At 39.4% G+C, this 27,599-nt stretch overlaps 1 protein-coding gene and 1 non-coding gene across 5 annotated transcripts; both read left to right on the top strand.

The window, feature by feature from the left end:
* The first annotated feature begins 133 nt into the window (after positions 1-133).
* Positions 134-205, top strand: trnap-ugg (transfer RNA proline (anticodon UGG)). Its single transcript has one exon. It is a non-coding gene; the product is annotated as a tRNA-Pro (tRNA).
* A 2,479-nt stretch (positions 206-2,684) lies between these two features.
* slc39a14 (solute carrier family 39 member 14) lies at positions 2,685-27,599 on the top strand. 4 transcript variants are annotated; one of them, XM_067572002.1, is made up of 11 exons: positions 2,685-2,901; positions 9,146-9,265; positions 9,394-9,601; positions 10,654-11,006; positions 14,364-14,538; positions 19,074-19,243; positions 21,319-21,441; positions 25,342-25,509; positions 25,945-26,179; positions 26,465-26,649; positions 27,383-27,599. In XM_067572002.1, exons 4-11 carry the CDS (start codon positions 10,683-10,685, stop codon positions 27,533-27,535), a joined length of 1,533 nt encoding a protein of 510 aa, XP_067428103.1. In that variant the 5' UTR covers positions 2,685-2,901; positions 9,146-9,265; positions 9,394-9,601; positions 10,654-10,682; the 3' UTR covers positions 27,536-27,599. The 4 variants fall into 4 exon arrangements, with proteins under 4 accessions (XP_067428103.1, XP_067428095.1, XP_067428118.1 ...); XM_067571994.1 differs by lacking the exons at positions 9,146-9,265; positions 9,394-9,601 and adding an exon at positions 4,209-4,356; XM_067572017.1 differs by lacking the exon at positions 9,146-9,265.

Consider the following 27,599-nt stretch of genomic DNA (forward strand, 5'->3'; position numbering starts at 1 on the left):
TCTTAATATACGATCTATGTCGAGGGCTTCTTTCTCACACTAAGATGCTATAAATGAGAACAACAGTCACAATAGGGATAGATATCATAAAGAAGTTGTGACCGGTTTCTTTGAATGGAAAGCATCAGTAAGTGGCTCGTTGGTCTAGGGGTATGATTCTCGCTTTGGGTGCGAGAGGTCCCGGGTTCAAATCCCGGACGAGCCCACTCTTTGGTTAACTTCACGTCAGTGCACAGAGTATTTATCGCACATTATATCCATTATAGACACTGCAAAAATTTCGATTCCACTCAGTAGTAAATGGAAATTGTGACTGAACCCGCCATGAGTAGTGTTCCTCACTGTAATCATTCCTCCGGTTCATACTGGCTGTTAAAAGATTCCTTCAAATGTGCTTTCAATGTAAGTGATGTGGGACAAAATCCACAGTGTGTCCACAGTCATTATGTATAAAAATGCATTTAAAATTTTATCTGAAGCTTATATGATGCTTCAGCAGTCTGAGTTAGTCATATCATGTGGATATCTGACACATTTACAGTTTTTTTAGCAACAAATTCCCTCTTTGTGTTTCCTCGGACAGTGTTTCCCTGTTGAGCTGTGGTGGAAGCATAGTAACAAAAACAGGAACATAGGCACTAAAAACACTGTAACGTTAAAAGATATCTACTTGATTTGACTCATTTGGACGCTGAAGCTTCAAATTAGCTTAAGATAAATTTTTAAATACATTTTTGCACAGAAGGAGGACTGTGGATTTTGTCCCCCATCATTTACACTGTAAGTGCATTATGAAGGGATCTTCTAATAGTCAGTATGAACAGGAGGAATGATTACAGCAAAACAAAACGTATCAATGTTCATTTGGGCTCCTGACTATTGTTTTAAGACAGACTTGAAAAATTGTGAATCTGTCCTTTAAAAGCTCATCATTGTGTTATTTCATGTGGGCTATATTTTTAAATGAAACATAACTAGTAACTAAAGCTGTCAAATAAATGTAGTGGAGTAAAAAGTAGGCTACAATAGTTCCCTATAATGTAGAAGAGTAGACTGCTATCAAGCAGCATAAAATGGAAATACTCAAGCAAAATGCAAGTACCTTAAAGTCCCATTCCACTCAAAAAAAAAGTTTTTCCTCTGGTTACTTCAGTTGGATGTTTGAGCTTCTCTGTACAGAATTATGTATGTGCAGAGTTTGACACTTGAAGGTTGTTTTCATATTCATCTGCTGAAAGTGAAAATTTTCTCTGCATTCACCTTATATCTGAGTTTAAAGCGTGTACCTATGGGGATGATTTATGACATCACAGCTAGATTGGAGCCAATCGTGGTCCAGTATTAAACAAGTGTGATGTGGAAACTTGAGGCGTTCAGTGCAAATACACTGAGAATGGACTTGTCAGTGAAGTAGGAAACATCTTGTAGCCTATTTAGCAATTTCATTTTTTGAAATTTACAATATTTACATATTCATAGATTCTTTTGATTTTTATGAGGGAGGATTAAATATTGTTTCAAGAACTTGGTAATTGCACTTTTTTTGCATAAAAATCACATCAGACAGATTATTGCTCAAAGCATTAAGTACAGTACTTGAGTAAATGTAGTTACTTTCCACTACAGCTAAAAAAAAAGACTGAAACTTTGGAAAATATATCCACTTGATTTGTCTAACTCAGGCTGCTGAAGGCTCATATTAGCTGTAACTTTGACAAGGACTGTGAATTATGTCCATCTCTTATCATAGTCCAGTAAATACTTATAATAATTGTAAATTGTAAATTGTAAATACAAGTGTGACGTAGAAACTTGAAGCATCCAGTTCAGTGAAGTAGGAGACATCTTGTATTTAGCATTTAAACTTTTGAAATGAACGATATTTACATATTTATAGATTCTTGATTTTTACATGAAGGAGGAGGAGATGTTTTAAGAATTTGAACTTGATAATTAAACTTTTTTGTAGGACATCAACCATATCAGACACATATTATCACTCAAAGCATAGTATTTTCATGTGTCTAAAAAACATGTATGGAGGAAATTGATAAAATTGTGCTTAAGTAGGCTACAGTAGTTGAGTAAATGTACTTAGTTACTTTACAATACTCCTAAAAAAAAAGAAAAGAGAAACTTTGGAAGATATACCCATTTGATTTATCTAACTCGGGCTGCTGAAGGCTCATATTAACGTAACTTTAACAAGAACTGTGAATTTTGTTCATCTCTCACATCGAAATCGCTTTAGGAAGAAATTTCTTCGCAACTTGTGTGAACAGAAGTGAAAAAAATAACTCACAGCGACCAGAATCGGTTTCAATCTACAAATAAAACATTTTGTTCAGCTTTGAGCTGTTGTAGTACCCAACAGCTATCGCACGAGGGCGACGCGGCCATTTCGAAAACCCATCCTGTTGGCGTGTTTATGTTTCCTAGGATGGCGACAGATAGTTCCGCAAAGACCCGCCCTACTCTGCCTCTGATTGGCTCTGACTCTTATATTCTTACCCTACCCTGACCATCCCACTCCTCATGCGCAATCGTTGGTTACCAATGTAACCAACGAAGGTGACAAAGACTAGCCAATCAGAGGCAGAGTAGGGCGGGTCTTCCCGGAATATTCCGTCACCATCCTAGGAAACGAAACTCTGTGTCCTGTTGACGTCACTGCCGAAGACGACACCACCACGCTGTCACTGGCGCTGTGTGGTTTGTTGAATGGGAGGACGGCTGAGAAAAAAAGCACCCTAACGTCCGTCTGTGAATGACTTGAGCGTACCGGAGACATTTTCTTTAACTGAATTTTATTTATTACGATCCGTCAGAGCCAGAGGGACGCTGTTGTGGAGAGGAGTTGACGTCAAAAGCTTTATTTTCTGCCCTTAACAGCATCACCAGGTAAGCTAACTGTCAAGGCTAATAAGAAGCTGGCTACAATATAACTGTTTCCTACTCTACACTAGCTAGCCGCTGAAACCGGCTCAATATTAACCGTAAAGATATTTAATTATGTACTGAAGCTGTTAAGCCGACTAATTCTGGACTGTAGTTAGTAACTTAGAGTCGAGGATTCATAATTTTAGCTAATGAAGCTAGTACAAGTTATACTAAATGTTGCGACTGCTTGGTTTCCATGTATTAGTGGATCTTGTCCATTATTTGGCAGCTTTGTTTTGGTTTTGTACAAAATCACAGAGGTTGTCAACGACAGAGCGGGAGAGAGAGACCCTGTGTGTAAACATGTGCGTGTCAATGCGAGAGATAGGAAGGACATGGTGCAACTTTACAAGGACCACGCACAAAAAAATTAATCTCAAAATGAGAAGAGATGATTTATGCTCGATAAAAGAATAATTATTTTGGTAATTTTAAGCAAAAAAATACCAAAATGTACTGCTTCTAGCTCCTCAGATGTGATTATTTAACGATTTTCCTTTGTCATACATGTTCGTAGACCGAATATCTTTGGGTTTTGGATTGTTGGTCGGACAAAACAAGACGTATGAAGACATTCCCTTTGACTGGGAAATATAATAGGCATTTTTCACTATTATTTGACATTTTATAGAAATAATCTGCAGTTTAATTGATAATGAAAATATTCGTTAGAGGCAGCTCTACAAATGTTGCGCATACAACAAAAAGTAAACACAATTTCAGGGTTTTAGAGTGTTAATCATTAATGCATTAATCCCTTACATTGCAATTTAATGTTGGATGTGTTCAAGGTACTCCAAATATAAACAGTTGACTCTTGTTTTTAATGTAGCTAGCCACTGAAAATGTACAATATTACACCTTGAGATGTAGTGAAGTACAAGTGCAACCTCTCATAATAGAAATTCTTAAGACCAGTACCTCAAAATAGCGCTTACGTGCAGGACTTCAGTGCATTTCCTTTCCACTTCTGGTTCCCTGACCTCTAAGCTGGCCTCTGGGTAAAAGTGGGGGGTTTAGCCAAACCAAGTCATGTCTAAACCCTTTAATTTTATGGTTAAAGGTCCTTTGTTGTACACTCAGGATGAGTAGAGCAAATGGACAATGTGTTCGGTGAACCAACAGCATGCCCGCAGCTATCACTCTCTCATCTAATGACAGTCTTGGTTGATGATATCAGCCTGAAGATCTAGCAAAACAATAATTATGGTTCTTGGGTAAAGGTTGATGAGCTGCTGTGCAGCTTAATCTGTCCTTTGCTCCAGCAGTATATAAAGAGGCTGAGATGGGATGAGACAGTTTAGTGTGAAGCCATGAGAAGACAAACCAGAGTCTGCTTTGAGGGACAAACTGCTTTGAACTAAGAAACATCTGCAAAGGGGTCGCTTGCTGTTTTTGTGTCTCCGTCGATGAAAGGTACTGTGTTATTTATGCGGTTAGGAGAAGTTAAGTCTTTGCTTTACATACATTTTGTCAGGAATCTTAACTTATCAGGCCGTTCTTGGACACTTGCCCTTGGGTACCGTGAGTTTTAGCGTGGGATCACCAGACCCCATCAGATACAGAACTAACATGATACATGAGCCACAAATCCATACTAATGAGATTTTCACTGGTTTGCTGTTCTGAGTATTTTGATAAATACATTTTTTTTTAGTCTATAAAATGTTAGAAAAAACTGATGTCTTCAAATGTCTTGTCTTGTTCAATCAACTGTCCAAAACTTAAATATATTCAATTTACTATCCTAGAAAATTAAGAAAACCATCAATTATTCACATTTAAGAAGCTAAAACCAGGTGATTTTTGGCATTTTTGCTTAAAAAAATGACTTGACTAATAAGTATAGTTAGTTTAACAAAATAGTTTCAGATTGATTGACTAATGGATGAAGGTTTGTAGTCTACACAGTCTACTTTGAGCTCAAGGGGGACACACATGCACGCCCGTGTTGGATGCGGCTGATGCAATAGATGTTCTTGCCAGCGGTTTTGCGCAATCTCACCGGTCTACAGGTGGTATTAATGCGGCCAGAAATGCAGCAGGGTGCCAGCAAACCAGCGATTGATTCAAAGTCCAGTTCATTTCAGGGTATGGTCTAAAGGGATTTATCGAAACAAAGGCATATTCTTTGAGCACTCAAGACTCTGTCCAAAAAAAAAAAAACCCCCACCTCTGATCTTTAGGTTGAAACATGTCAGTGATATTAGCTTACACCCTGCTTGGTGACTGACAAAGTTTCCATCAGCACTGTTATCAGTCATGACTTTGCCTTCATTGCATTTGTTCCTCCTTTTACAGAACTCTGACGTGTCATGTCAGTTTTAATTCATGACACTTTTCTTTTTCACTTTAAGAGCAACATACTCTTTTTAATTTACAGAGACCCAAAATTCCCCCCATGAGCAAGCACTTGGTCACGGCAGCAAGGAATGTGCACACTAGTATGGCAACACTTTTCCATCTTGACAGTTAAACTTCTTCTTAGGGTGTTGTTTAGCTCAGACATTACGCATCATCACAATTATACAGTCATCTATTTAAAAAGGCGTGTGGGATGGGAATGTTAATAGCTCGTTTGGTGACATAAATCCTGGCTAAACATCTCTCTCGTACGATTCTGTGCGCCGCATAAATATATAATTCTTTCCATGTGTCGTTCACTACCTGGTTGGTGGATGAGTGTTTATACTGGCAGCATCACCTGTCGGTAAAGCCTCAGCCTGCGCTCTCCCGTTGGATCAAATCAAGAGAATTTATTTCTGCTCAGTCAGCTGGTAAAGTTGATGATGACAAGGGAAATTTCTCAGTAAGCGGTGTTTACACATGTCGGTACGAACCATGAGTGTGTGCGTGTGTGAGTGTGAGGTGTGTGTGTGAAATGCGACAGTAGTGCTGATAACACTGTTGCTCCGGTTGCCTGGTAAAGCCTAATCAACACGTTCCCTATCTCGCTCCCTGTGCTCAGATTGCCTGTTGACAGAATGTATAAGCCCAAGATGACGTCCTCAACCCAAATATGTTAAGTGAACTATCACAGATGACTAAAGAAACCAGAAAATATTCACATTTTAGAAGCTGGAATCAGAGAATTTGGACGTTTTTTTTCTTTAAAATGACTCAAAACGATTAACCGATTATCAAAATAGTTGGTGATTAATTTAATAGTTGACAACATTTGCGTGTTTGTTCACTACTTTCTCCGTTTTCTATATTTAGATGTTTGCTTGCAGCTCGTTTGTGGTTTGCAATCTGACGAAAACGTCATGAGAAGGAAGTAAAAGACAAACCGGGACAAAAGGATGAATTTCTGAGATGGATCTGAGCAGAGTAGAATCAGCTGCATGCCTTTGGGATTGGAGTCTAGCAGACTGTGACTAAACAGTTTCTCGTCCTGCTCTTCCCTTTCCCTTTCTCCTCTGCCGCTGGCTCTCTTGTAAAACTCGTATTTAACATCACGGCAGAGGCCTTCACAGTCGTGGTGAAGGACTTTATGTCTCTGCTGCAGACTGTCAGTCTGTTCCCACCTCCCTTTATCTCCACGTTTTCAAACAGGCCTTGGACCCTTTAATGCACACACACACGCACACACACAAACATATCACGAGAACGGGCACAGTGACTCTGTTTGGGTGTCTAAATATGTGGCGACACCGCTCTGACCTGACGTGCTGACATTTTAAAAGTAGTTTCTGCATTGTTTTGATTGGAACCGTAGCCGCAACAGACCGAGACCAAATGTCTGCTCACCAGCGCAAATGGCATCTGTTCCTGTTCGGTGTTTATTGTAGCCGAGCTGTTTGGACCTGTTATCCTCTCCAGAGCAGAAGAGGAGAAGAAGAAGAGGTTATTTAGGAGGAGCTTGACTGCATGTGTATATTTAGTATCTGTACCAAGTTATTATCACAGCCGAGGAAGCAAAGTGACAGGCAGCAATCTAACAGCTACTCTTCCTCACTGATTGTCTCGTCTAGTTTCCTGTCACTAAGAATAGAGCCAGATATTGATGTTATGAGAATGTAAAAACAAAAAAAAACTGTCAAAAAGGACATTTTTATATAGTAAACATCACTCAAGATTAAATGAATGTCAACATAAACAACATCTGATACAATAAAGTGACAATAACAACTACTTACTATAAAACTTGCTTCAATGGAAGACATTTTTAAATACAGATACAGTATCTCATTGGCAGATATCTTGTGGTATGTTGATGTGATGATGATTAAATCATGTGATGTTTTTGCTCGTTCCCGGTGCTTAAGTAAGTGCTTTTGGTTCTCGAATTTAAGACCACATCTCCCATAAAGTCTTTTGTTTCATAATGGAAATATATTACTCTCCTTTTTGGCTTTGTCTCGGTTGTTTAGAGCCATTGTGTAAATGTTGTGGCATGCTCATTTTTGTTACAGGCCACGTGTGTACTGCCTGTAACCTGTGTGTGTGTGTGTGTGTGTGTGGCCGTGTGCAACGTGCTGACATCCAAATGACAACAAATGAAGGCGCATGTTTACCCAGGGTTGTCTTCATGTTTTACCCATGTGCTGCTGCCTTTTGTCAAACATTTCCTCACGTACACTCTCCTCTCTCTAATGAAAAATAAATGTGGAAGAGGAGAGAGGTAGCTATCACTTTACCTCTGGATGTTTTCCTGGGTGTTAGAGGGAGAAGAAGAGCAGGCTTTAGTGTCGACCACTGTGGCTTACAGCCGCTATAACACCAGAAAAAACTTCATGCAAGGTTGGGGTGATCTGACTCTACCTACCTATTTAGGGCCGCAACTAAAGGTTATTCAATATTGAATTAATTTGGTGATTATTTGATTAGTTGTTGGTCTATAAAATAGTGAAAAATGTCAATCACTGTTTCCCAAAGCCCAAGACGCAACCTCAAATGTCTTGTTTTGTCCAGAACAACAGTCCACAACCCAGAAGATATTCAGTTTATTGTCATAGAGGAGTAAAGAAACCAGAAATAATATTCACAGGAAGCTTTAAGAAGCTGAAACAAGAGAATTTTATTATTTTTTCTTTAAAAAATGACTCAAAACAATTCATTGATACTCAAAATAAGTAAGTATATATGTTAAAATACTATACCATACCATTAACAGCATAGAACTTCATTAAATTTGATGAAGGTTATTAGCTTCCTCACTTTGATTTAGCCACCCCAGTAATATCTGTGTTTGTGTTAAACCTTTGCTGGCAACGCTGCTAATCTGTGGGAATTGGAAACAGGATTTTTGCATCAGTGTGATGAAGTTACCTTTATTTGTCAAGTATTTAAACCAAAAGCAGAAGAAATGGCTTCTCGAGTGATTTCCTAGAGCTCAATGTGACGTCTTCTAATTGCTTGTTTTTTTCCGACAAACTTACTGATACAGAACGGATTAAAAAAACAGCAAGTTTTGATAAATGACTTGTTGATATCAGCCTGTAGTAAGGAGGGCAAGGTTCAGAGCTCCTGCAACTTTCAGAGTTATGTAACAGAGAAGTGCTGCGGAAATAAATAATAAAAAAAAAAAGTAGAGCTAAAGAGGTTTACGAGGGAGTTCTTCCTGTTTTCTCTACCTTGTGTTTACTCTTTTCATACAACTAGGTCGCATTAGAGCAAGCAGAGGAGGAAGTTTGTGAGGAAAAATACAATTCAGTGGGGAGAGGGAGAGTCTTCTCTCTACCTCCTCAGCTCAGAGAGATGAAGGAGAAAAGTTGGTGTCTGGACACAAATTAGAAGTGAGAAAAGGCAGACAGACTGACCTTTTTAAAGCTGTATTTTATCTGGGGAAAGCCGACTGAGTTCGGTAACACTCGGTCACAAGTTTCAGCCCTGCATTCATATATATAGATTCACATTTCCTCACAGCTGCTCAGCGGTGATACAGATTTATATTTTGGCCACATGCAGCTGGGAGTTTGCTGCCTGGCTCAAGGGCATCTTAGTAGTGTATATTATTCAGAGAGGGGAGACTGTTTCTCATTTCCTTTGCTTAGCTTGACTCTCCTGACCTGAGGGGTTTTAAACCAGCAGTTTTCTGGTCACGCGTTGGTTTCTTTGCCCTAAGTGACAGAGCCTTGATCATATCAGTTGGCAGAGAGCTGTGTCCTCTACAGCAGCCAAATTGGATGTTTGCAGCTGCAGTTTCCCCCCCCCCCTCTCTGATTTCACTGCCAGCCAACTAAATGGCCTTCGCTTTATATAGTGGAAGAGGAATCAACAAGGAATACTCATCGCAGTTTCAGTGAAGGACTGGTGTGAGTTTGGCTCAGCGCTGGACTTTTGGGGCCTGAATGAAGATTTAAGCTGGCGGCTGCCATTTCAGGTTTCTTTTCTTCTTCACTGCCTCTTTTTCTTCCACTCTTTCCTATTCCTTTCTTCCTCACCGGTGAGTCGTAACCTTTATCTCTCTCTCTCTCTCTCTCTCTCTCTTTCTCTCTTTCTTCTCCACAGTCCACTGAACTCCTGAGGAGCCTGCTGCTCTCTTCAGGCATTTCTTCTTCTTCTGTGCTCGCTATCCCCCCCGCCCCCTCCTCCTCGACTCTGTCTCTGCTCCCAGGTAACCTGTGGGCATCGCTCAGCATGCTCGGAGCCTCAGGGCAGACAGACTGACTCAGGCGCTTTACGCACCGTTCTATCATTAGAGGCTCTGTAGGAAAAGGTGAGCATTTCTTTAAAAAAAAAAAAAAAAAAAAATGAATGGGTCTGTTTATTCAGCCTGACTTTGCATGAGGACCTGGAGGGTACACTGAAATGAATCAATGTACTGTGTGTTGGGTACAGGGGCATGCCAACATAACAGCATACCTTGTATGTGGTGTGTGTACATTCATGTTTATGTCAGGAATGCAAAAAAAATTAGATTTTGATGTGATTTTATGGCGTCGGAATTCTGTCCTACCTACGTTGGTCGATTCAAATGTTTGTTTGTTTTTTATTTCTTGTGTGTTCAAAATCAGTTAAAATTGAACTAACATTACAAATTCATATAAGTCCCAATTCCACAGGCAGCACATTATAATATTAGCTGATATCACTTAAAAAACATATCAATACTAACGGTATGATAAATCAATGTATGTCTAATTTATGTTTAAGAAAGTGTTCTTGAATTATTTTCCTGATCTGTTACACTGGTGTCATTGACTCTGTGTGTGTGTGTGTGTGTTGCGTGGTGGATGTGTGTAATTGTTTGTAATTGTCTGTAATTGGTGGTTGTGTTTATCCCTCTGGCTTCCTGCCACCCTGTGTACATTGTAACTTGGGTGGGTCTTTCGGTCAACTCAGGGTTTCACGCAGCGTCTGGTAGTGGAGGGCTCCCACGTGGACTGAAATAACGATCAAATGAAAGTATTACAATTTTATGAAATCTAATATCAGCCTTATTAAGCTTCAGGGACCTGTCGTCACACAACAAAGGCTGTGTAATTAATGAGTGTTTGTCTAAACCCTCATCCACTAACTACATTGGTAAGGAGATGAGATGCGTCTGATACAGCTCAGCAACTGACTGATTAATTGATCATATTTGCTTCACACTAATTAATTAGAAGAGTTTTGGCTACATCATGACACAACCACAGAGGCTGGTAAACTTGATGCTTTACTGACTTGATGTGGCAGTTAAGAGTTTAAAATAATTAAGAGTATAATTACAATCTTTCAGCAATTTGGAGTCAGATTTTTTAAAGGTTTCTTTGTTCCCCCTCACAGATAAAGGTCCTCCAGCCAGTGAAGAAGCCATGCTTATCTGGTCCCCCCATGGCCGTACAACTTCCACCATCACCCTCCTCCGCTCGCAGCTAATGTTGGTCCTGGCCCTGGCCGTGCTGCTCTGCCCCTTGGGCCGAGTAACAGGTCAGGGGGAGAGTCAGACCCAGTCCCCCGCACAGGTGCTCCAAGACCTGCTGGCTCGCCACGGCGACAACACCACCATCACGGTGCCCCAGCTACGCTCCCTGCTGGTTCTCCTCAGCCAGCGCCAGGGTGAAGGTGACGGCGACAGCGAGGGCAGCAATGTGGCTGAAACACCTACAACCGCACCTCCCAAATCTAACAGCTCCAAGGTGAGAACAGAAACATTTACTTATCTTGTGTTAACACTTTGAGTAACCTGATTGATAGAGAGCTCGGTTGTGGTTGGTGTAACAGTTCTGATTGAAGTTACGCAACAACCACGTGTGACATGAATACTGTTGTGATGTTTTTGACTGAGTCTGGCCACAAGTGTCAATTAGGAAACATGATCTAAGAATAAATAGAAAAGATAAAATGACTTACGTTAGACCTTGAATTGATGGACCATCACTTGGCATCTTTTCATTTTTTGGCATCTGTTTAAAAAAAAGTAAATGCAAAAAAAGCTGAAAGTTTAAGAAGGCTTGTACTTATTAACTATCAGCTGTTTCATTTTGTCAGTTTGTGTGCACAACTTTGTTGTCTACCCTCTGCTGAAACTGCTTTTGGCATCTGTTTAAAAAAAAGTAAATATTTGGGAGCATTTGAAAGGCTGATGTAAAGAAAGCTGAAAGTTCAAGAAGACTTGTGCTTGATATAATGTTAGCCACTAGCTGTTTCATTTTGTTAGGTTGTGTGCACAATTTTGTTGTGTACCCTCTACTGAAAACAAAAAGTGCACTGAAACAACTTCACCAATAAAGCAAACGCATTTTTAAATTTTGTTTATAGGTTCTTTATATCTTTTACAACTGCTTCTGCATCGACTTTCAGCAGCTACTGAGATGGTCTCATTATGAACGTAGGTTAGAAGTCTTCATCGCTAATAACCGTTTACAGTTGAGCAGTGTCTGAATCATATTCAGGCTAATCAGGTCTCGGTAGGATCCTGTTCTCTATTGTCGTAGGTCTCAAGCCTTTGTGTTTGCATTTCCAATACTTTAATGGATTCAAGCGCACTGACTTTCAGCTCTGATTCTGTAGTGCATCATAATCATACAGGAGAGAAAAATGACTTGTTGTTGTGAGATCGAGAGTGTGAAATGAATGTCGGTTTCCAGGTAAAAATGACTCATTTGTTCTCATTTTGACCACAGTTGCATGTTACATCTTGCAGCCAGTGTTTGTGCTCCCTAGAGGGGGAACACAAACACTGGCTGCAAGATCCACCAATCTCGGCTTTGTTTGAGTCGTCTGCATTTTGTATCAGGTACAACCATCTTTTTTTTTGTCATTTTTGGGTAGGTTTTCCATTTGTCTGTTTCAGATCTGGTCCAAACTGTCGGACCCTTGAAGACCTCTAGTGTCGATGGTCTAGTTTAAGCTGCATCTATACTTCTTTGTAAACATGTTTTGAGGTTGAAGTGTTCATCATATACTCAAAGTATTTGTGTTTACCTTCTTTAATCGACTTGATATAGACTGTGATTGAGAGCAGTGATTGTAGGCTTATTTGCACCGGAAATTTCTAGTGTTATGACTGGCTCCTTAATAAAAAAGCAAAGTTTATACACTAACGGTCATTTACACAAATAATTTATTATGAAATAACTCAAATAAAAGCAAGTTTTAGATGTGTGATCATTCCTCTGTGGTGAGCTCTATTAAGCGTTACATTTTGTATTAACAAATAATAAAGCAAACACAACCTAACCCAAGAAAACAAGCATGAGTGCCCTCTGACAGCTCAAGTTGACCAGTCACACACACAGTATACTGTACTGTACGTGTCTACATGTGGTTCTCTTTAGCGCTGACGTGTATTAAAATTTTCTGAGGAGGTGGACGTTAGCTGTGGCAATACCTCCGGCGGTGCCTCGGAGCCTCCACAACACCCCGAAGCAGAAGTGTAAATCCAGCTTTAGTCCTGTCTGGAAGAAGCAGGAGCCACCGGTGCCAGATAGCTGAAATTTTTAGCATATTTCCCATGCTTAGAGTTGTGGATGATTGACTCACTGACTGATCTGCTTTGAATACCCTGAATTATGGTGCCAAGAAAAAATTGAGAGAAATTAAATAGAAGAGGTGGTTAAGATCACATGTGATTCAGATGTTCGATTAGGTAACTTTCAGGAAGAACAGGGGATGCATCACTGTGTGACTCTCTTTAGCTGTATAAACATGACAAAAGAGGGGAAGTGCCGGTCTTTGTACAGTTATGTGACTTAGAGAACAACTTTCCTTCCTTACAGTATATTGTTAAACACTTCTCATAGACTCACTGAACACGTTGCACTCCTGTATCTGTGGCTCACATGTCATCACATGTGACTTCCTGTCTTTTACTTGGAATGAAAAAGAGAAATTTGTTTGTGCAGAGAACAGTTATACAACCATTAATTAGTATTTTTTTTTGTTGTTGTGCTGATTGAGTTTGATTTTTGTTAACATTTAATAAAGTGATGCATCCGCTTTTATTACGCATTGAGTCACTATCAAAAGCCCCACTTGTGTTTGACTCAGATGTTTGTCCTCAGTAGATGAAATAATAACTGGCTTTTGTGTCCTAGTATAGGAATATATTCCATGGATACAGTTTCTCTCGTCTTTGTTTCAATGTGACCTTTGAATTTGATTCCTTAGATAAGATTTCCAGAGTTGACATTACTGTACGTCTCATATCGACATGTTAACGACTGCGAAGCATCCTCTGCATCTGTCCAAATCTACGTTGTTGTTAAAAGTTCGTAATGTTAAGAAACTTTGAAATAATCTAGAGTTTTTGTATTTGGCACCTGAAGCAGACAACATACTATATGTTTGTCTAATAGTTTGTCTTTATTTAGCTCCTTTTAACTCTATTTAAACGTGTCTTTTGTCTTGTGTTTGTTTTACATCATATCTACATCTTGGCGTTGAAAGGTGCTGTTCAAATAAAGTCGCCTTCCCCATAGTTGGTTTAGGGCTGTGGCTAACAATTCTTTTTCTTTATTGTTAGATCTGACAATTATATTTTTCAACTGGCGAATTGTTTGATTTACTAAATGTTAGAAAATTAAAATTAAAAAACCTTTTTTTTTTTTATCCGACCAACAGTACAAAACCCAAAGATCAAGTCAATTTACACTGATATAAAACTGACTAAAGCAGAAATCTTACATGCATTCATTCAAGTGAAGTAATCTCACTTGAATTGAATAGGTGAGGAAGGTCACAAGAGCCGCATATCCTGCAACAAACTGAGTAGTTGTGGATTCAATGGGGTGTTATTGAGTCTCATGATAATTTAAATGCTATTTGACTGATATTGAATGAATTTTATCACAAATAACAAGTTTAATGTCTGCATCTCTTTGCTGACATGTACTAGACATACTCACAATATGTGCCTGACCACCTGTGTTTCAGGTTTAAAATGAAAAGCAGGTTTTTTCACTGAATGCTGCCTTTTTTGATTATTTAAAGCAAAAATGACACCGTCTGTAGACTGAAGGGTGACTGACTGATGAGTATGTCTCTATTCACAGTGCTTACCTGCAGACACGCTGGCGATTTACAGCATCAGCGAGCAGTCACGTCTGGATGGGCAAGACTTAAAGGAGCTGTGTCCCACCATGCTGCAGCAGTTGGATACCGGCAGCTGCAAAGCGCAGAAAGAGGAGGAGCTGAGCGGTGACACCCCGAGGCCCTCAGATGCTGAAGGTAACTGACTTGACCTGTAAATGATCGTTATTATAAAGTGTTTATCTTGTTAACACTGATTCCTGTTTCCTGTTACTGTACCTATATTGTATGTTAGATAAATGTTGTTTATTTTAAATATACCTAAAAAAAAAAATTGTGAAGGCATTGTTATGGCAGGTTTGTGAAACCTCGCTGTTGTCTTTTTACAGCTTGTTTATGAGTACATCGTGTATTAGCAGTAAACTGCCACTGTGCTACTTTTTTATTTTGCCATTTCTGTTAATGACTAACTCAGTTTAATTACCCAAGTGTATATTTTACAGCCCTCTCTTCGGTTAAAATACTACAAATGAAAACCGAATGTAATGAAGAACTTGAAAACACATTTCTTCATCAGAGCTGAGCTCCAAATGTGTATCTTGTTGCCTAGAGACAGTGATATCATAATGTCCCAAAAGGGGATGAAAGCCAAAATAAGCATGCACAGTTAGCCAAGACTTAGATTGCATTTCTCACTTTGGCTTAAAAGCCAACACATCCTCTAAGATGCTGCTTCAGTCAGCATATCCTGTATGTCACAGAGATCTCATCCAGGTAAAGACGGTCCGGAGTCAGACGGGAAAGCATCTCGGCCATAAACTGCTCTTCTTTCTTTGGCTGCTGACCCATTGTAACTGCATACAGACTGCTGACTTGTACACACTCAGTAGGACGTCCTTGAGAGCCCTGGAAGCTATTTTGGCATCTGCGTCCGATCTGATGGGCTTGGAAATATGTAGTGTAGTTGTTCAGCAAGCCTTTGAATTCTTGGTGAATGGGTGCCACATTGGTATTGGAGTATGTGGCTGTTATAAAAAGCTAGCTAAATAACAGACTTGGAGATTTTTGTCAACCTGTGTGATGTTCTGCCCGCAAGGCAGCGGCAGCACTCATGTCTTAAAGTAGCACAGCGTCAGGAATGTTCATAGTATTTCATGAGTTTCAACTAAAAGAAAAATAACAGCTTTCTTTATGTGTGTGATGACTGTAGGCAGCAATATTCATCTTCTTTTTAAACTAAATTGTGCTATAGCTTTGCTAAGGCAGTTCATAAATTTCAGCTCTTACTTTTAACCCACTTTATCTCACCCCTAGCAGGTAGAAGAGAAATTGTTTAGTGGCCCAGAGCTCTGGCTCTATCTCTCTCTCTCCACTGACAAATTTGTTTTCCCCTTAATGTCCACTCATATGCCCTCAGCTCATCTTACACTTGCCCCTGTAGGCAGCTTATTTTGGCTTGAGAGCTGTTTTCCTTTGCCGAGGCTGTGGAGATCTGCCACCAGCAGGGAGGCAGATGCTGTGGAAACCCATCTCTCCTATAGATCTCACTGACTAGTTAAGATCCTGATCTTTTCTCATTATCTAAACGTAATGCCTTTACAGCTTTGTTTCAGAAATAAGATTACTAACATACATCAGATACACTATCAAAACACATTGTTGGTGGTGTTGAAGTCGGACCTATCCCTCTCCAGTCAGCACATTTTCTTGTTATAATGTTAGTGATGCTGATTCAATCCTATTCCTAGCAGCTCTCTTATAATAGTCTTTGACTCCTTGTCAAGAAAATGATCGCACATTATCAACCCCTCCCATCTGCTAGTCTGCAGAGATTCAAAACTGCTTTCGTCCACCCTCTTCTGAAGAAAAGCCCTGTAGATGTCAGTAACATGAACAACTCCAGGCCAAACTCCAACTTATTTTACTCTTTAAAATGCCAACTTAAATACTTATGAAACTGGATCATGTTCATCTATCAGACTTTATTGGCTCAGTTGTATTTCTGAACAAATAATGGCACAGAGACATCTCTCCTCAAAGTGGTGAATCTCTGATTTTAGTGCTGCATTTGATAGTCGATCACAATCTCCTCATAGACAGGTTTGAAACATGGGGTCGGGCTCTCTGGCACAGCTCTAGACTGGTTTTGGTGTTACCTAACAGGTGGGAACTCGGGGAGTTCTGTTCAGACAGAGCAGATATTGCTTGTGGTGTGCCCCAAGGTTTAGTACTGGGCCCCATTCATTTCTATCTGTAGGTGCTGGTATTAAGTTCTTTTGTCCGCAAACATTACATCTGTTTCTATTGCTATGCAGATCACATACAACTCTACTGTATCTCTGCGTCACCCGATGATATGAGTTGGCAAATTGCATTTTTAGAAATTAGTGATTGGACAGCTCAAAATCTTCAGTAAATATAAATACGGACAACAGGCCATAAGAGAGAACCTCATCTCACATCTTATTGCACCTTCTCTCAACACTACATCCGTGGCTAAGAGTCTGAGGGTAATCTTTCATAGCAACTTACATTTAGAGGCAAACGTTCCACTAAATTGGCAGATTAAGAGCTGTTTTCCTTTGCCTCAGCTGTGGACGTCTGCCAGCAGCACAGAGGCAGATTCTGCACTCCTTTTGTTATCTAAATATTTATAATGGCGTTTGCCAAATCTACAGCATGGTCTTTGTTCACTTTGTTTTGCTTTTTTTTTACATTATTAAATGCTTGCTTTCACCACCAGCCCTGTTCATCTAATTTTTCTCTACTTTCTCAGCATGGAGAAGTTATCTCACACCGCAGAAAAGCATTTAACCTTTCTTTCCCGTAAACTTTACAGGTGCTGCAGTCTCAGACAAAAAATGACACAAAAATGCTCAACTAATCTGCCTTATTTCTTTTCTACAGGTTAATGTAACGGTTCCCAAACTTTTAGGCTTCTGACCCTTAAAAGCAAAGCAATGTCTACTTGAAACCTCTTGTCACAAGTTGCATGTCTGAGTTGTGATCAGTTCATCCAAAGACAGAAGAAATGGTTTCACCTGAATAGTTTTTAGACATTTGAAGAGATAGAACTATAAAAAATGTTATTAAATATACATAATTTGTGTGGCAGAAATGTGTTTATTCTATTTTATTTCCTATAGTTAATTATCTCGCAACCCTTCCAATTTATCTTTTGACTCCTTGGCAGGGTCTCAAACCCTAGGTTGGGAACCACTCGTCCTCTGACTCTAAGTATCTTCACAACTTAAAGATAAAAAAACGTTTTTTAAAGCCAGCAGAGCTGATTCAACTGCTTACATCCAAAATGTTAATGTCAAAATGTTATTTTATTTGCTTGAATTTCAAGTATTGTGAGACCAGTCGTTATAACATGATTTTAGGTAACAGAATACATTTATTTGATCACATCACGATTGTATTGAAGGAAAAAACGTGTGATACTGCAGTGCTCAAGCTGCGTTACTACCACACACGATGTACGGCAGTTTGTTTTAATGTTACACCTTCCTCTTCTATCCAACCTTCCTGTCACTTCGACCCCAGTGTGGGGCTTTTCTTTCCTGAGTGTGACAGTGGTCAGTGCCTTCTCCCTCACCGGAGTCTTCATCGTGCCTCTCATGAAGACGCGCTATATGAAATACGCGCTCATCTTTTTCATCGCTCTTGCCATTGGCACGCTGTACTCCACTGCCATCCTGCAGCTCCTGCCAGAGGTTTGCCATCTATCCGTACATCTTTCTACTTATACATCTTTTTCCACATTTCATGAACCTTTGCTTACACAAACACCAAAAAAAAACCTCTTCAACTTCCTGTAGTATCACACGGCTGTTGAGAAGAATAGTGCACCTTTGGCCAAGCGCTCCTTTGCCTGCCCTGTGGTTATTTCTCTCTCTCTTCGTTCGTGCCTCTGTTTTCACTCTGTGGTTTCACTCTTGGGCTCTAAAAAGCTCTGTGGAAAGCTTTTGGTTACTCACTGCATCAACGATCATCTGGTGTTGTGATGAGTGTGTGTGTGTGTGTGTTTTGTATGTTTGTATCTGCACCTTTCATAGCATTGAGATCTAGGCCAGCTTTTCTTATAGAGAAAGCGCAGCTCCCTCTTCTACCGCTGCAGCATTTAAAATAGCTTAACAAAACCTTGATAAGAGAGTTTTTGGTTTTCATTTCAGTTTTGGTGTAAGACAATCCTGGAGAAATGGAGCGCAGCACCCTTAAAGAGTCCTTCAAATTTGTAACCTGACCCCCTCGTTAACAGTGCTCCTTCTGCTACTGTTGAGCTATTTAAAGTGTGTTTGCCCCCTTTTGTGTCCTCAGTGATTGCCAGTGTTTACCCTGAGGCTAGCATAGCGATACAGATGCACCTGAGTCAACTAGGACAAAGTGTGTGTGTGTGTGTTTGTGTGTGCTGAAGTGTCAGTAAACTGTAATTTTGAAGGACAGCCAATTATTATCTTCAAATGAAAGGTGGTGTCACTCCTGTTGATCTGTTTTCAATTGACAATAAGCCTGTTGTCTCTCAAAAAGAATTGCGGGTATCTTTGAAATCTCTCTTTTTTTTCCTCAGGTTGATTTCATTCAATTCTTCCTTTCTTTTCAGGGTGTTTACTGCTCAATGTTCTCCAATTTTTTTCCCCCTCCCCCTCGTGATTAATCTGATAAAATCAGTTCTCAACTAACTACCTCTTCTCTCTCACTTTTTCCTCTGCCTCTTCTCTGTCGATCAGTGTGGGGTTATGGGATCCTGTGTGTCACACTGATCTCTCTGTGTTCGCTGGTTGGGGCCAGCGTGGTGCCCTTCATGAAGAAAACCTTTTACAAGCGACTGCTGCTCTACTTCATAGCCCTGGCCATTGGCACGCTCTACTCCAACGCCCTGTTTCAGCTCATCCCAGAGGTAGTGTCGCTGCTGCTGTGACTCACTGACTTAGCTGCAGCTCCTTCAGGTTACCTCAGTGCAGGATTACTATGCAGTTTCTGGGGGGGAAAAAAAGCAGTTACATCAACTTTACATGTCAGGAATTTAGCTTAAAGGTATCACAAACAAATGGGTGTGTAGTTTTTTTTTTTTACAACTGCAACTCATTTAATTTGATAAGATACAGGAAGTGGAATGAGAGTTGCGGTGAGAGCTCTGTGGTGCAGAATTATATTTAGCTACAGAATTACAGGGTTGTATTATCTGTAATCTTGCCGAGACACCAACAGTAATTCAAGACATTATCTTTGTTGATTAAAAAAACATTTATGATTGAAAATGCATGGTAGTCCTAGTCACTGAAAATCTGTCAGGATAGATGAGCTATTTTACTCACTTCACAATGCTAAAAAAACTAAATTTGCAAAACAAATTTACCTGAAATTGGAATAAAACAAGGTTTTTATGGAAATATGTGTTTGGTTGGCTGCCTTTGACAAAAGCCATTCTTAACTGAATCATAATTAAAGACAACGGTGGATGATGTAGCAAATGTTGTGGAAATTCAATTGAGAAAAAAGGTTAATAGATAAAAAAAACGACATGAGAATTAAACTAAATCTAACTGAATACCTGTCAAATCAAAGTAACTTCATCAGATTGATGAATAGATTAAAAAATGCAAGAATTTCATAAAGCAAATGCTCAAATGATGTGTAACATTGCCTGTAATGTCTAACACAACCAGAAATATCAAAAGAATAATTACCACAATATATACATCGACATGTCGCCTAATCCTAATGCTCATAGGAAGTCTTTGACTAATCAGCTGGTTTATTGAATTGGAAATTGTGTTTGATGATAAATGGCAGAATCTTAACTCTAGACAAAAGCATATTTGTGACTAGACTATTCATTTCCGATAATAGCTAATCACTCCCAATAAGAAGACTGTAAAAAATCCAAAACTTAAACTGTCTTTGTTGATCATCTGAGAGGGACGGGTCCAGACTGTAAATATTATATTTGTGTTTTATTGACCTGCGACAATTACATCAAAAGTTTCACTTTACAAGAGAAGGGAGACAAGTAGGCAAGTAGTTTTAGTTCGGTTTAAAACAGTTTGATATTGTGAAGCTGTAAGTGTGTTTTTCATCAAACCCACAGAGTACAGTTAGAAAAATAGACACTTAAAACATTTACATGCACATGAGAAACCAGGTTCAGTAATCAGATTCTCCCCTACAACAAGGCATATTTTAAGTGTATTGGTAATATATGAACCTGCAGAGAACTTTACATGTCTGAAGTTTTTATTTTACCCTCAACCGTTAGAAACCAGATTAAAAGTATGCTTGATTATAGTCCAATTTCTTCCTAAACCACCATTAATCAATTCAATTTTCTGATTTACATAAGCTTTACTAAGTCAGGTTACTGTAGAAAGCTTACATGTTTGTAAAGACACGGATTAAAGTTCAATGTCGCCCCTCCCTTCAGAGCAGCCCAACCTACAAACGTCCCAACCTACAAACGTTTACCACGTCTAGACGGTGGACACACCCATCAACGCCAGGCTCGCAGCTGTTACACTAGGATGTTCATTGCATCAGTTTAGCCGGGATCAATAGTAGAAAAAAAAAAAATAAAACGTGTGTACTTAAGCTAAAGTAGTTTGTGTCTACTGGAGGGGAAATGATTACATACATTATTCAAGTTGTCTGTGAAATATTTTTGCAATATCTTGAAAGGATATTAGCTTTAGTTGATGTGATTGTTCAATTATTCACGACGGACGACAAAAGTAAAATCATCCAAAAACGTCCAACAGAGACAGATTTATCGTAGAGACAAAAGATTCCTTTTGATCAGCAGCTGACAGTGAAACTTAAATCCAAACACACCCTAAACACACCACCTACACCCACCACTAACTGGTGAACTGCTAAATGATGTTTCAAATAACACCTAATTTAAAAAAAAACACTGACCTTGAGTGATGTCATGTGATGTGATTTCAAGCTAACGTCATCTTCTCTCTCGTACGATAGGCCTTCGGTTTCGACCCGATGGTGGATTTCTATGTGTCCAAGTCTGCGGTGGTGTTTGGAGGCTTTTACCTCTTCTTCTTCACTGAAAAGATCCTCAAAGTGCTTCTCAAACAGAAAAATGGGGTGAGTACTTAGACAATTTCTTTTTTCTTTTAATAATCACTGCTTTTACATACAAGTTTTCAAAGCAGAAAGCAGCTATCAGTTCCAAAGAGACCTAAAAGCTGGCAGCAAAAAGTTGGTCACATAAACTACTTAAGTATTAATATGGTAAATCTGAAATACAGTGGTGCTTGAAAGTTTGTGAACCCTTGAGAGTTTTCTCTATTTCTGCATAAATATGACGTCCAAGAAGTCCTAGAACTAGATAAAGGGAACCCAATTAAACAAATGAGCCGAACCATTGGATAATTTTCCTCAATAAATAGATCATTTGTTTAATTGACGTCTCTTTATCTGTCTTTAGGACTCGCATGAAAATCAGGTCACGTTTTAGGAAACATTTATGCAGAAAAAGAGCAAATTCTAAAGGGTTCGCAAACTTTAAAGCACCACTGTATGTCTTGAAAATCAAAAAAACAAAGGCAGATGTCTGCAAAGAACAGTGGTTTAAATTAAAAGCTGACTAGAGAGGATATAGATGGAGGAAATTAACACGTGAATCAACATTTTGGAAACAGTCTCAACAAAAACTGTTATCGTGAGCCTCACAGAGCTGGTGCGAGTTAAAAAGCTCGTAGCCAAGGTCAATGCACAAAGACACAACTTATAAAAAAAGTACAAAAACAGGACTTCCAAAACAACAAAAAGGGGAATAATATTATTTAGTTTCACTTGAGTTTTCTGTCACCTTTATTCTATATGCTCAGAAAAGTTCAGATTAAATTTCATGACAGTGTAACAACCTGGGAATATCAAACTGTTGCTTGCAGATACTGTACTTATGGCTCAGTAATATGGTTGACATCAACAGCACAATATTGCTAAGAATATTTTTCCATAGTAATACATGTCATGACATGGCAAATGCAAAAATTCACACTGAAAATAACAAAACTCTTGTAGAATAATTAAAAGATATGATTCCTCTTAGGTGATAATTAATAATACTGAATTATTACTGAGCCCTAATTGTGAGATTATGATGATCTGTGGTAAACCTGCTAATTAGTGATTTTTATCTCAAGATTATTAAACCTTAATCAGAAATTTAGTGGTAGATGTAGTTCAAGATTTCTTACAACATTTCAGTGATTTGTTTTTTTCTCATAATACATTTTTCCGCCACTGTTTCCTCTCTATTCTTTATCTTATCACGTAAAAACCACGTCATCACGTCCTGTCATCAGGCAACCGACCGTGTTCACAGATTATTTGTTCTGAGCACAATCATTAAATTCCTCCCAGTCGTATTATCTGTAAAATTGGCGGCAGGTTTAACCGGTCGGGCGGGATGTCGGCTTTTCAGTAGCTGACATGTTCGTTAGCAGCTTATTTGAATGAGGACTTTCATGTTCAGAAAGTGACTATAAGGATACCCAAGAGGATATTTGTGTTGGTTTTGTTTTATTAGGGTGTTGCGCAATCTACAAACAGGCAGACATGCCAACAGTCATTGTCAAGTGTTAAAAGTCTTTTTCATGCTTTCGGACCAGAGGCACTTCAAGTTCATAGCCGTGCCCTCGGGAGGTTACATAAACTGAAGACATTCCCCACTGTAATAAACTATTGTACTGTATAATGCTGTATTGGACTGATAGATGTGACATTTATTCTTATTTGTCCTTCAGGGTGGAATTTACCTTCGTCTTTGATTAGTTTTTTATGTTTTATTATCCCACTACGGCAGGAAATTTGTCTCACTATTAAAAACAACAGAATAAAATGAAGACACACATACATAAAAGGTCAAACATGAGCAGTACAGCAATTTACTGAATATGCAACAGTTATACAGTATATTTTAATGGGATCCTTCAACATAGGGATATTCTAGTAATGTTTGTTCATTATATTGATTGCATTTGGTACAAAGTATCCCTTTTTTTTGACCAGAAGTATCCTTTAATGTTGTCCAGAAGACTCAAATTCAGAGTAGAGGGGATGTTCACTGTCATTAACAATAGACAACAGTATTAATGTCATTAATAGACAACAGTATCATACCGAGCATCTAATGATCTCCGCTGGCAACCTACAGTTTTCCCTCCTAGCTAATTTGTTTTTATTTGCCACAGTCAGGTTACCAGACCAAACCAGCTCTGAACAAACACTACATTAGTGCTGAAATGATTAATCATTTACAGCAACAATAAATAGATCATATGAACATTACAGACCCTTTCCACAGCAGACATTTTGACTCGTCAAAGCAGGTAAAGCACACGTGGAGTTAACGATATAAACGTTGGCTGCATTCCATTTAGATGAGCCGATTACTCACTCACTGATGATGTGGCTTAACGTGGCTTACTGGGACAATTAATGTAATGGAGCTGTCATTAACGTTGTTATTTACACCTCTTGCTTTTCCTGTTTTTGACAAGTCAAAACGTCTGCCCTGGAAAACAGCCCCATTTTGGAGTTTTGGTCAGACAAAAAAAAAAAAAAATCAATATGAAGACATCACTTGGGGTTCCCAGAACTCTACTTGTCAGCTATTTTACACAATAACTGTTCAAGCCAAAAAAAAAAAATCAATATGTTTACTGATGAAAAAAATAATCCTTAAATGGAATCCACATAATCAGAACTTTTTCCAGGTGAAATTAGCATTGAAGTCCTTCTTCACTTTAGCTTATAACTGTCTTTCTGTGCTCCCATTTCCATCATTTTCAAATCCTGATTCCTGCCTATAAGTGGAGTATTGTATTCATGACTGTGCTGTGATCAGGTTAGTTTTCATGTATGTAGAAAACGGACTTATGGCTTATTTTTGGCTCTTAGCAACCCTGCCTACTCTGCCTATTTGCCTGTACTGTAGCAGTGCATGTGGAGGTTGTTTTAACAGTTTCCCAGAGCTTGAATGTGGGAATTATAAGTTACTTTTGTAAAAGCACAACACTGCTTCTATGTGAGTTTTTCTCTAAATTACATCGTAAATCCAGCTTGACTGAAATTACAGGCTTCAGATATCCACACAGCCATGCAGATCGGCTGATTTCATTCACAAAAAAGCAAGCATCAGTTAGGAAATGTGAGGGGGATGATTTGAGGACAGTTGCTCCACCTTGTGGTTGTTCTGCTCTGAGCCATATGGTCCAACCAGCCTAATTAACACGTAACACATCAACCTGTTGATCCAATTACAGAAACTCTTTTGACCCACATTTGGCGCCTGGATTACTGCCGTCAGCTGCGACATCTCGTGCAAAAACGAGGCGTAAAGCTCATTAGTCACTCCGAAGCTGTTTGTGTCAATTCATCTTTAAAATATTGGTAAAGAAGTGTAGTTATGTAGTGTAGTGTTGAGAGGAGAATCTCTTCACTTGAGCAAAACATGGATTTATACTGGTTCCAGGAGCGTTGTACTCCAACTGACCTTTACCTGTGGCTTTGTTGTGTATATGGTCCAAGCTTAGAGACACTTTATGACTCTAGGCTCCACTTTATTGAAGAACTCAGTAAATGTTGCGTGAGAGGCTTAATACAGGGCAAGAAGGAAGAAAGAAGTTGGGTTTGACCTGATCTCTGTATGGTTATAATTGGATCCTTTTATGAGAGAGTGCAATAAATAAAACATATATGAATAATTTTGTTTTTAATCAAACCTGTGTGGAACTGTAGTGAAGTCTTCATCGAGGCAATAAACACAACCCCACAAGTAAGAGCTTATAGTATATAACCAAGAGGAAGCAGAAGAACAGCACGCTCAAAAAATTCCTCCCTGATTTTTCTTCTTGTTAAACAACCGAATTACAAGGTTTTTTTGTTTCGAGGAAGGAACTTTCCATCAGCGACGGATCTGACAAAACCTCTTCTTATTCGTCGATCATAATATCTGTTTTCTCTTCCGTCTCTCAGAGCCATGGCCACAGTCATTACTCCAACGCGGATCGTTACTCCACGCCCGACGTGGAGGAGGGAGAGAAGGAGAAGCTACAGCAGAACGGAGAGGCGAGCAGTCTGGCGTTGGGAAAGGTGGACGCCGGGGAAGGCGAGCTCATGCTCAGCCCCGCACAGACACCACAGGTAAAAAAAACATGGCAGAAGACGGAAGAGATCAAGAGCACATGATTCCTTCGGTCGCTGTTTTGTGACTTTCTACATCTTTTAGACAGATGAAGCACATATAGCAATTGACAAAATAATGATATGATAATAATAAACTTTATTTACATGGCAAAACAAACACAGATTGTAAAACACCGGGAGATAAAATAAAGTTAAAATATAAAATGGCAAGAGTGGGATGATACACAGCAACATATTCAGTATTTATAAACAATTTCCTATAATGACATGATATTACCAGTATCATAAAGGGGTTGAACAGGGGTTATTACACATTAAACTTCAATTTTTCAAAATTAAGTAATAATAGGACTTGGCAAGTGTAGCTGTATTTTGCTCCATGGTTATGGTTATTGGTCCGTAATGATCATGATCATGATGTTTACCTCCCAGGACTCCCAGAGTCCAGACAGTGGGGGGCGATCCTCCAGCAGCGGCGGTGGCTGCTATTGGCTGAAGGGGACGACCTACTCTGACATCGGCACGCTGGCCTGGATGATCACGTTGAGCGACGGCCTGCACAACTTTATCGACGGCCTGGCCATCGGCGCCTCGTTCACCGCCTCCGTCTTCCAGGGCATCAGCACCTCAGTGGCCATTCTGTGTGAGGAGTTTCCCCACGAGTTAGGTGAGTCTGGACAGGATTTAACCCGTGATCTGTTGCTGCCTTGAACATTTACCAGCCTGCTTGTCTCTGTTTTGTTTTTGGTGCAGTTAATATGACTAATTTCTTGTCAAAGAGCAAAAATAAATCTATCAAATGCTCTTTTCTTTTTTTGTGTGTGTATAGTTATTTTCAAATACAATTTCTGCTACTACATGAAACATTTTTTTTGAAATCTGTAATTGCAAAGATAACTCTGATGCATGTTCTCCTCTTTTTGTTGTGTTTTTTTCTCCTTCTTGTTACTAGGAGACTTTGTGATCCTGCTGAACGCTGGCATGAGTATACAGCAGGCTCTGTTCTTTAACTTCCTGTCAGCCTGTTGCTGTTACCTGGGCATGGGCTTTGGCATCTTGGCCGGCAACAGCTTTTCCCCCAACTGGATCTTCGCCCTGGCAGGAGGAATGTTCCTCTACATCGCCCTGGCAGACATGGTTAGTGTCTCCAATTTGATTTCCCATGCCAGCTAAAGGTCGTTGGAGAAAGTAAAAACATAATTTCTTCACCAGCTGCCGCTGAGCTGCTCTTGAGCAAGCCACTTAAGGAAAGAGAAAAAACCATTTTGACTAACATGTAAATATGTCATCATGATGTCACACCGTTTATGTTTGGTTGATTATGTCAAGAAGAAAAATAAGTCACCAACAAATAAGATGAATTCAGAAAGTTTTTTTTTCCCCAGCAGTGTTTGGCAAAGTTAATTCTCAAAGTAGAATTTTAGTTCCTTATTCACTCTATTAATATATTTTAGTCGGGATCACCAAAGTCATGAAGATTCATCCTCTTGGTACCATGAATTTCTGTACCATATTTCATGGCCATCCTTTTAAGTGTTATTGACCCACCCAGCATGTTATTGATATTTCAGTCTGAAACAAAGTGGTTGCCATGATGGGGCTGTCCCCGGGTGATGATACCTGGGTGATGTCACCTTGGTAATTTTCTCAGACTTGACAAAGCTCCTCCAGATTCAGAAGACATGCAGCTTATTTTACAGGCTGTATAGTACGCTACATGACTAGAAAATTGACTTTCACATGTAAAATCGGCCGAGTGCCTCTTTAATATATATTAGTATTGCTGAAGAGGAGCTTGGCTACTCATTTGACTCTCCCTGTTTATGAAGAAGTTTAATACGTTCTTTCTCTCTTTTTAAATGTTTTTCAGTTTCCAGAGATGAACGAGGTGAGTCGGGAGGAAGAGGACGCGGGCGGCAGCAGCTTCCTCCTCACCTTCGCCATCCAGAACGCCGGCCTGCTGACGGGATTCGCCATCATGCTCCTACTCACCACCTACTCTGGACAGATACAGCTGGCCTAGCACCGGACTCCTCTGGACCAACACCAGCTCTGGCCGTTGTGAAATGAAGATGTCTGCTGCTGGT

This window comes from Thunnus thynnus, chromosome 2 (assembly GCF_963924715.1).
Source record: "Thunnus thynnus chromosome 2, fThuThy2.1, whole genome shotgun sequence".
Taxonomy (NCBI): domain Eukaryota; kingdom Metazoa; phylum Chordata; class Actinopteri; order Scombriformes; family Scombridae; genus Thunnus; species Thunnus thynnus.

What these genes read in the sequence shown, in the direction of transcription:
- slc39a14 (XM_067571994.1), top strand. An exon ending in CCAAATCTAACAGCTCCAAG is followed by an intron (nt 11,007 to 14,363) that starts GTGAGAACAGAA and finishes CTCTATTCACAG; the next exon opens with TGCTTACCTGCAGACACGCT. An exon ending in GAGGCCCTCAGATGCTGAAG is followed by an intron (nt 14,539 to 19,073) that starts GTAACTGACTTG and finishes TCTGTCGATCAG; the next exon opens with TGTGGGGTTATGGGATCCTG.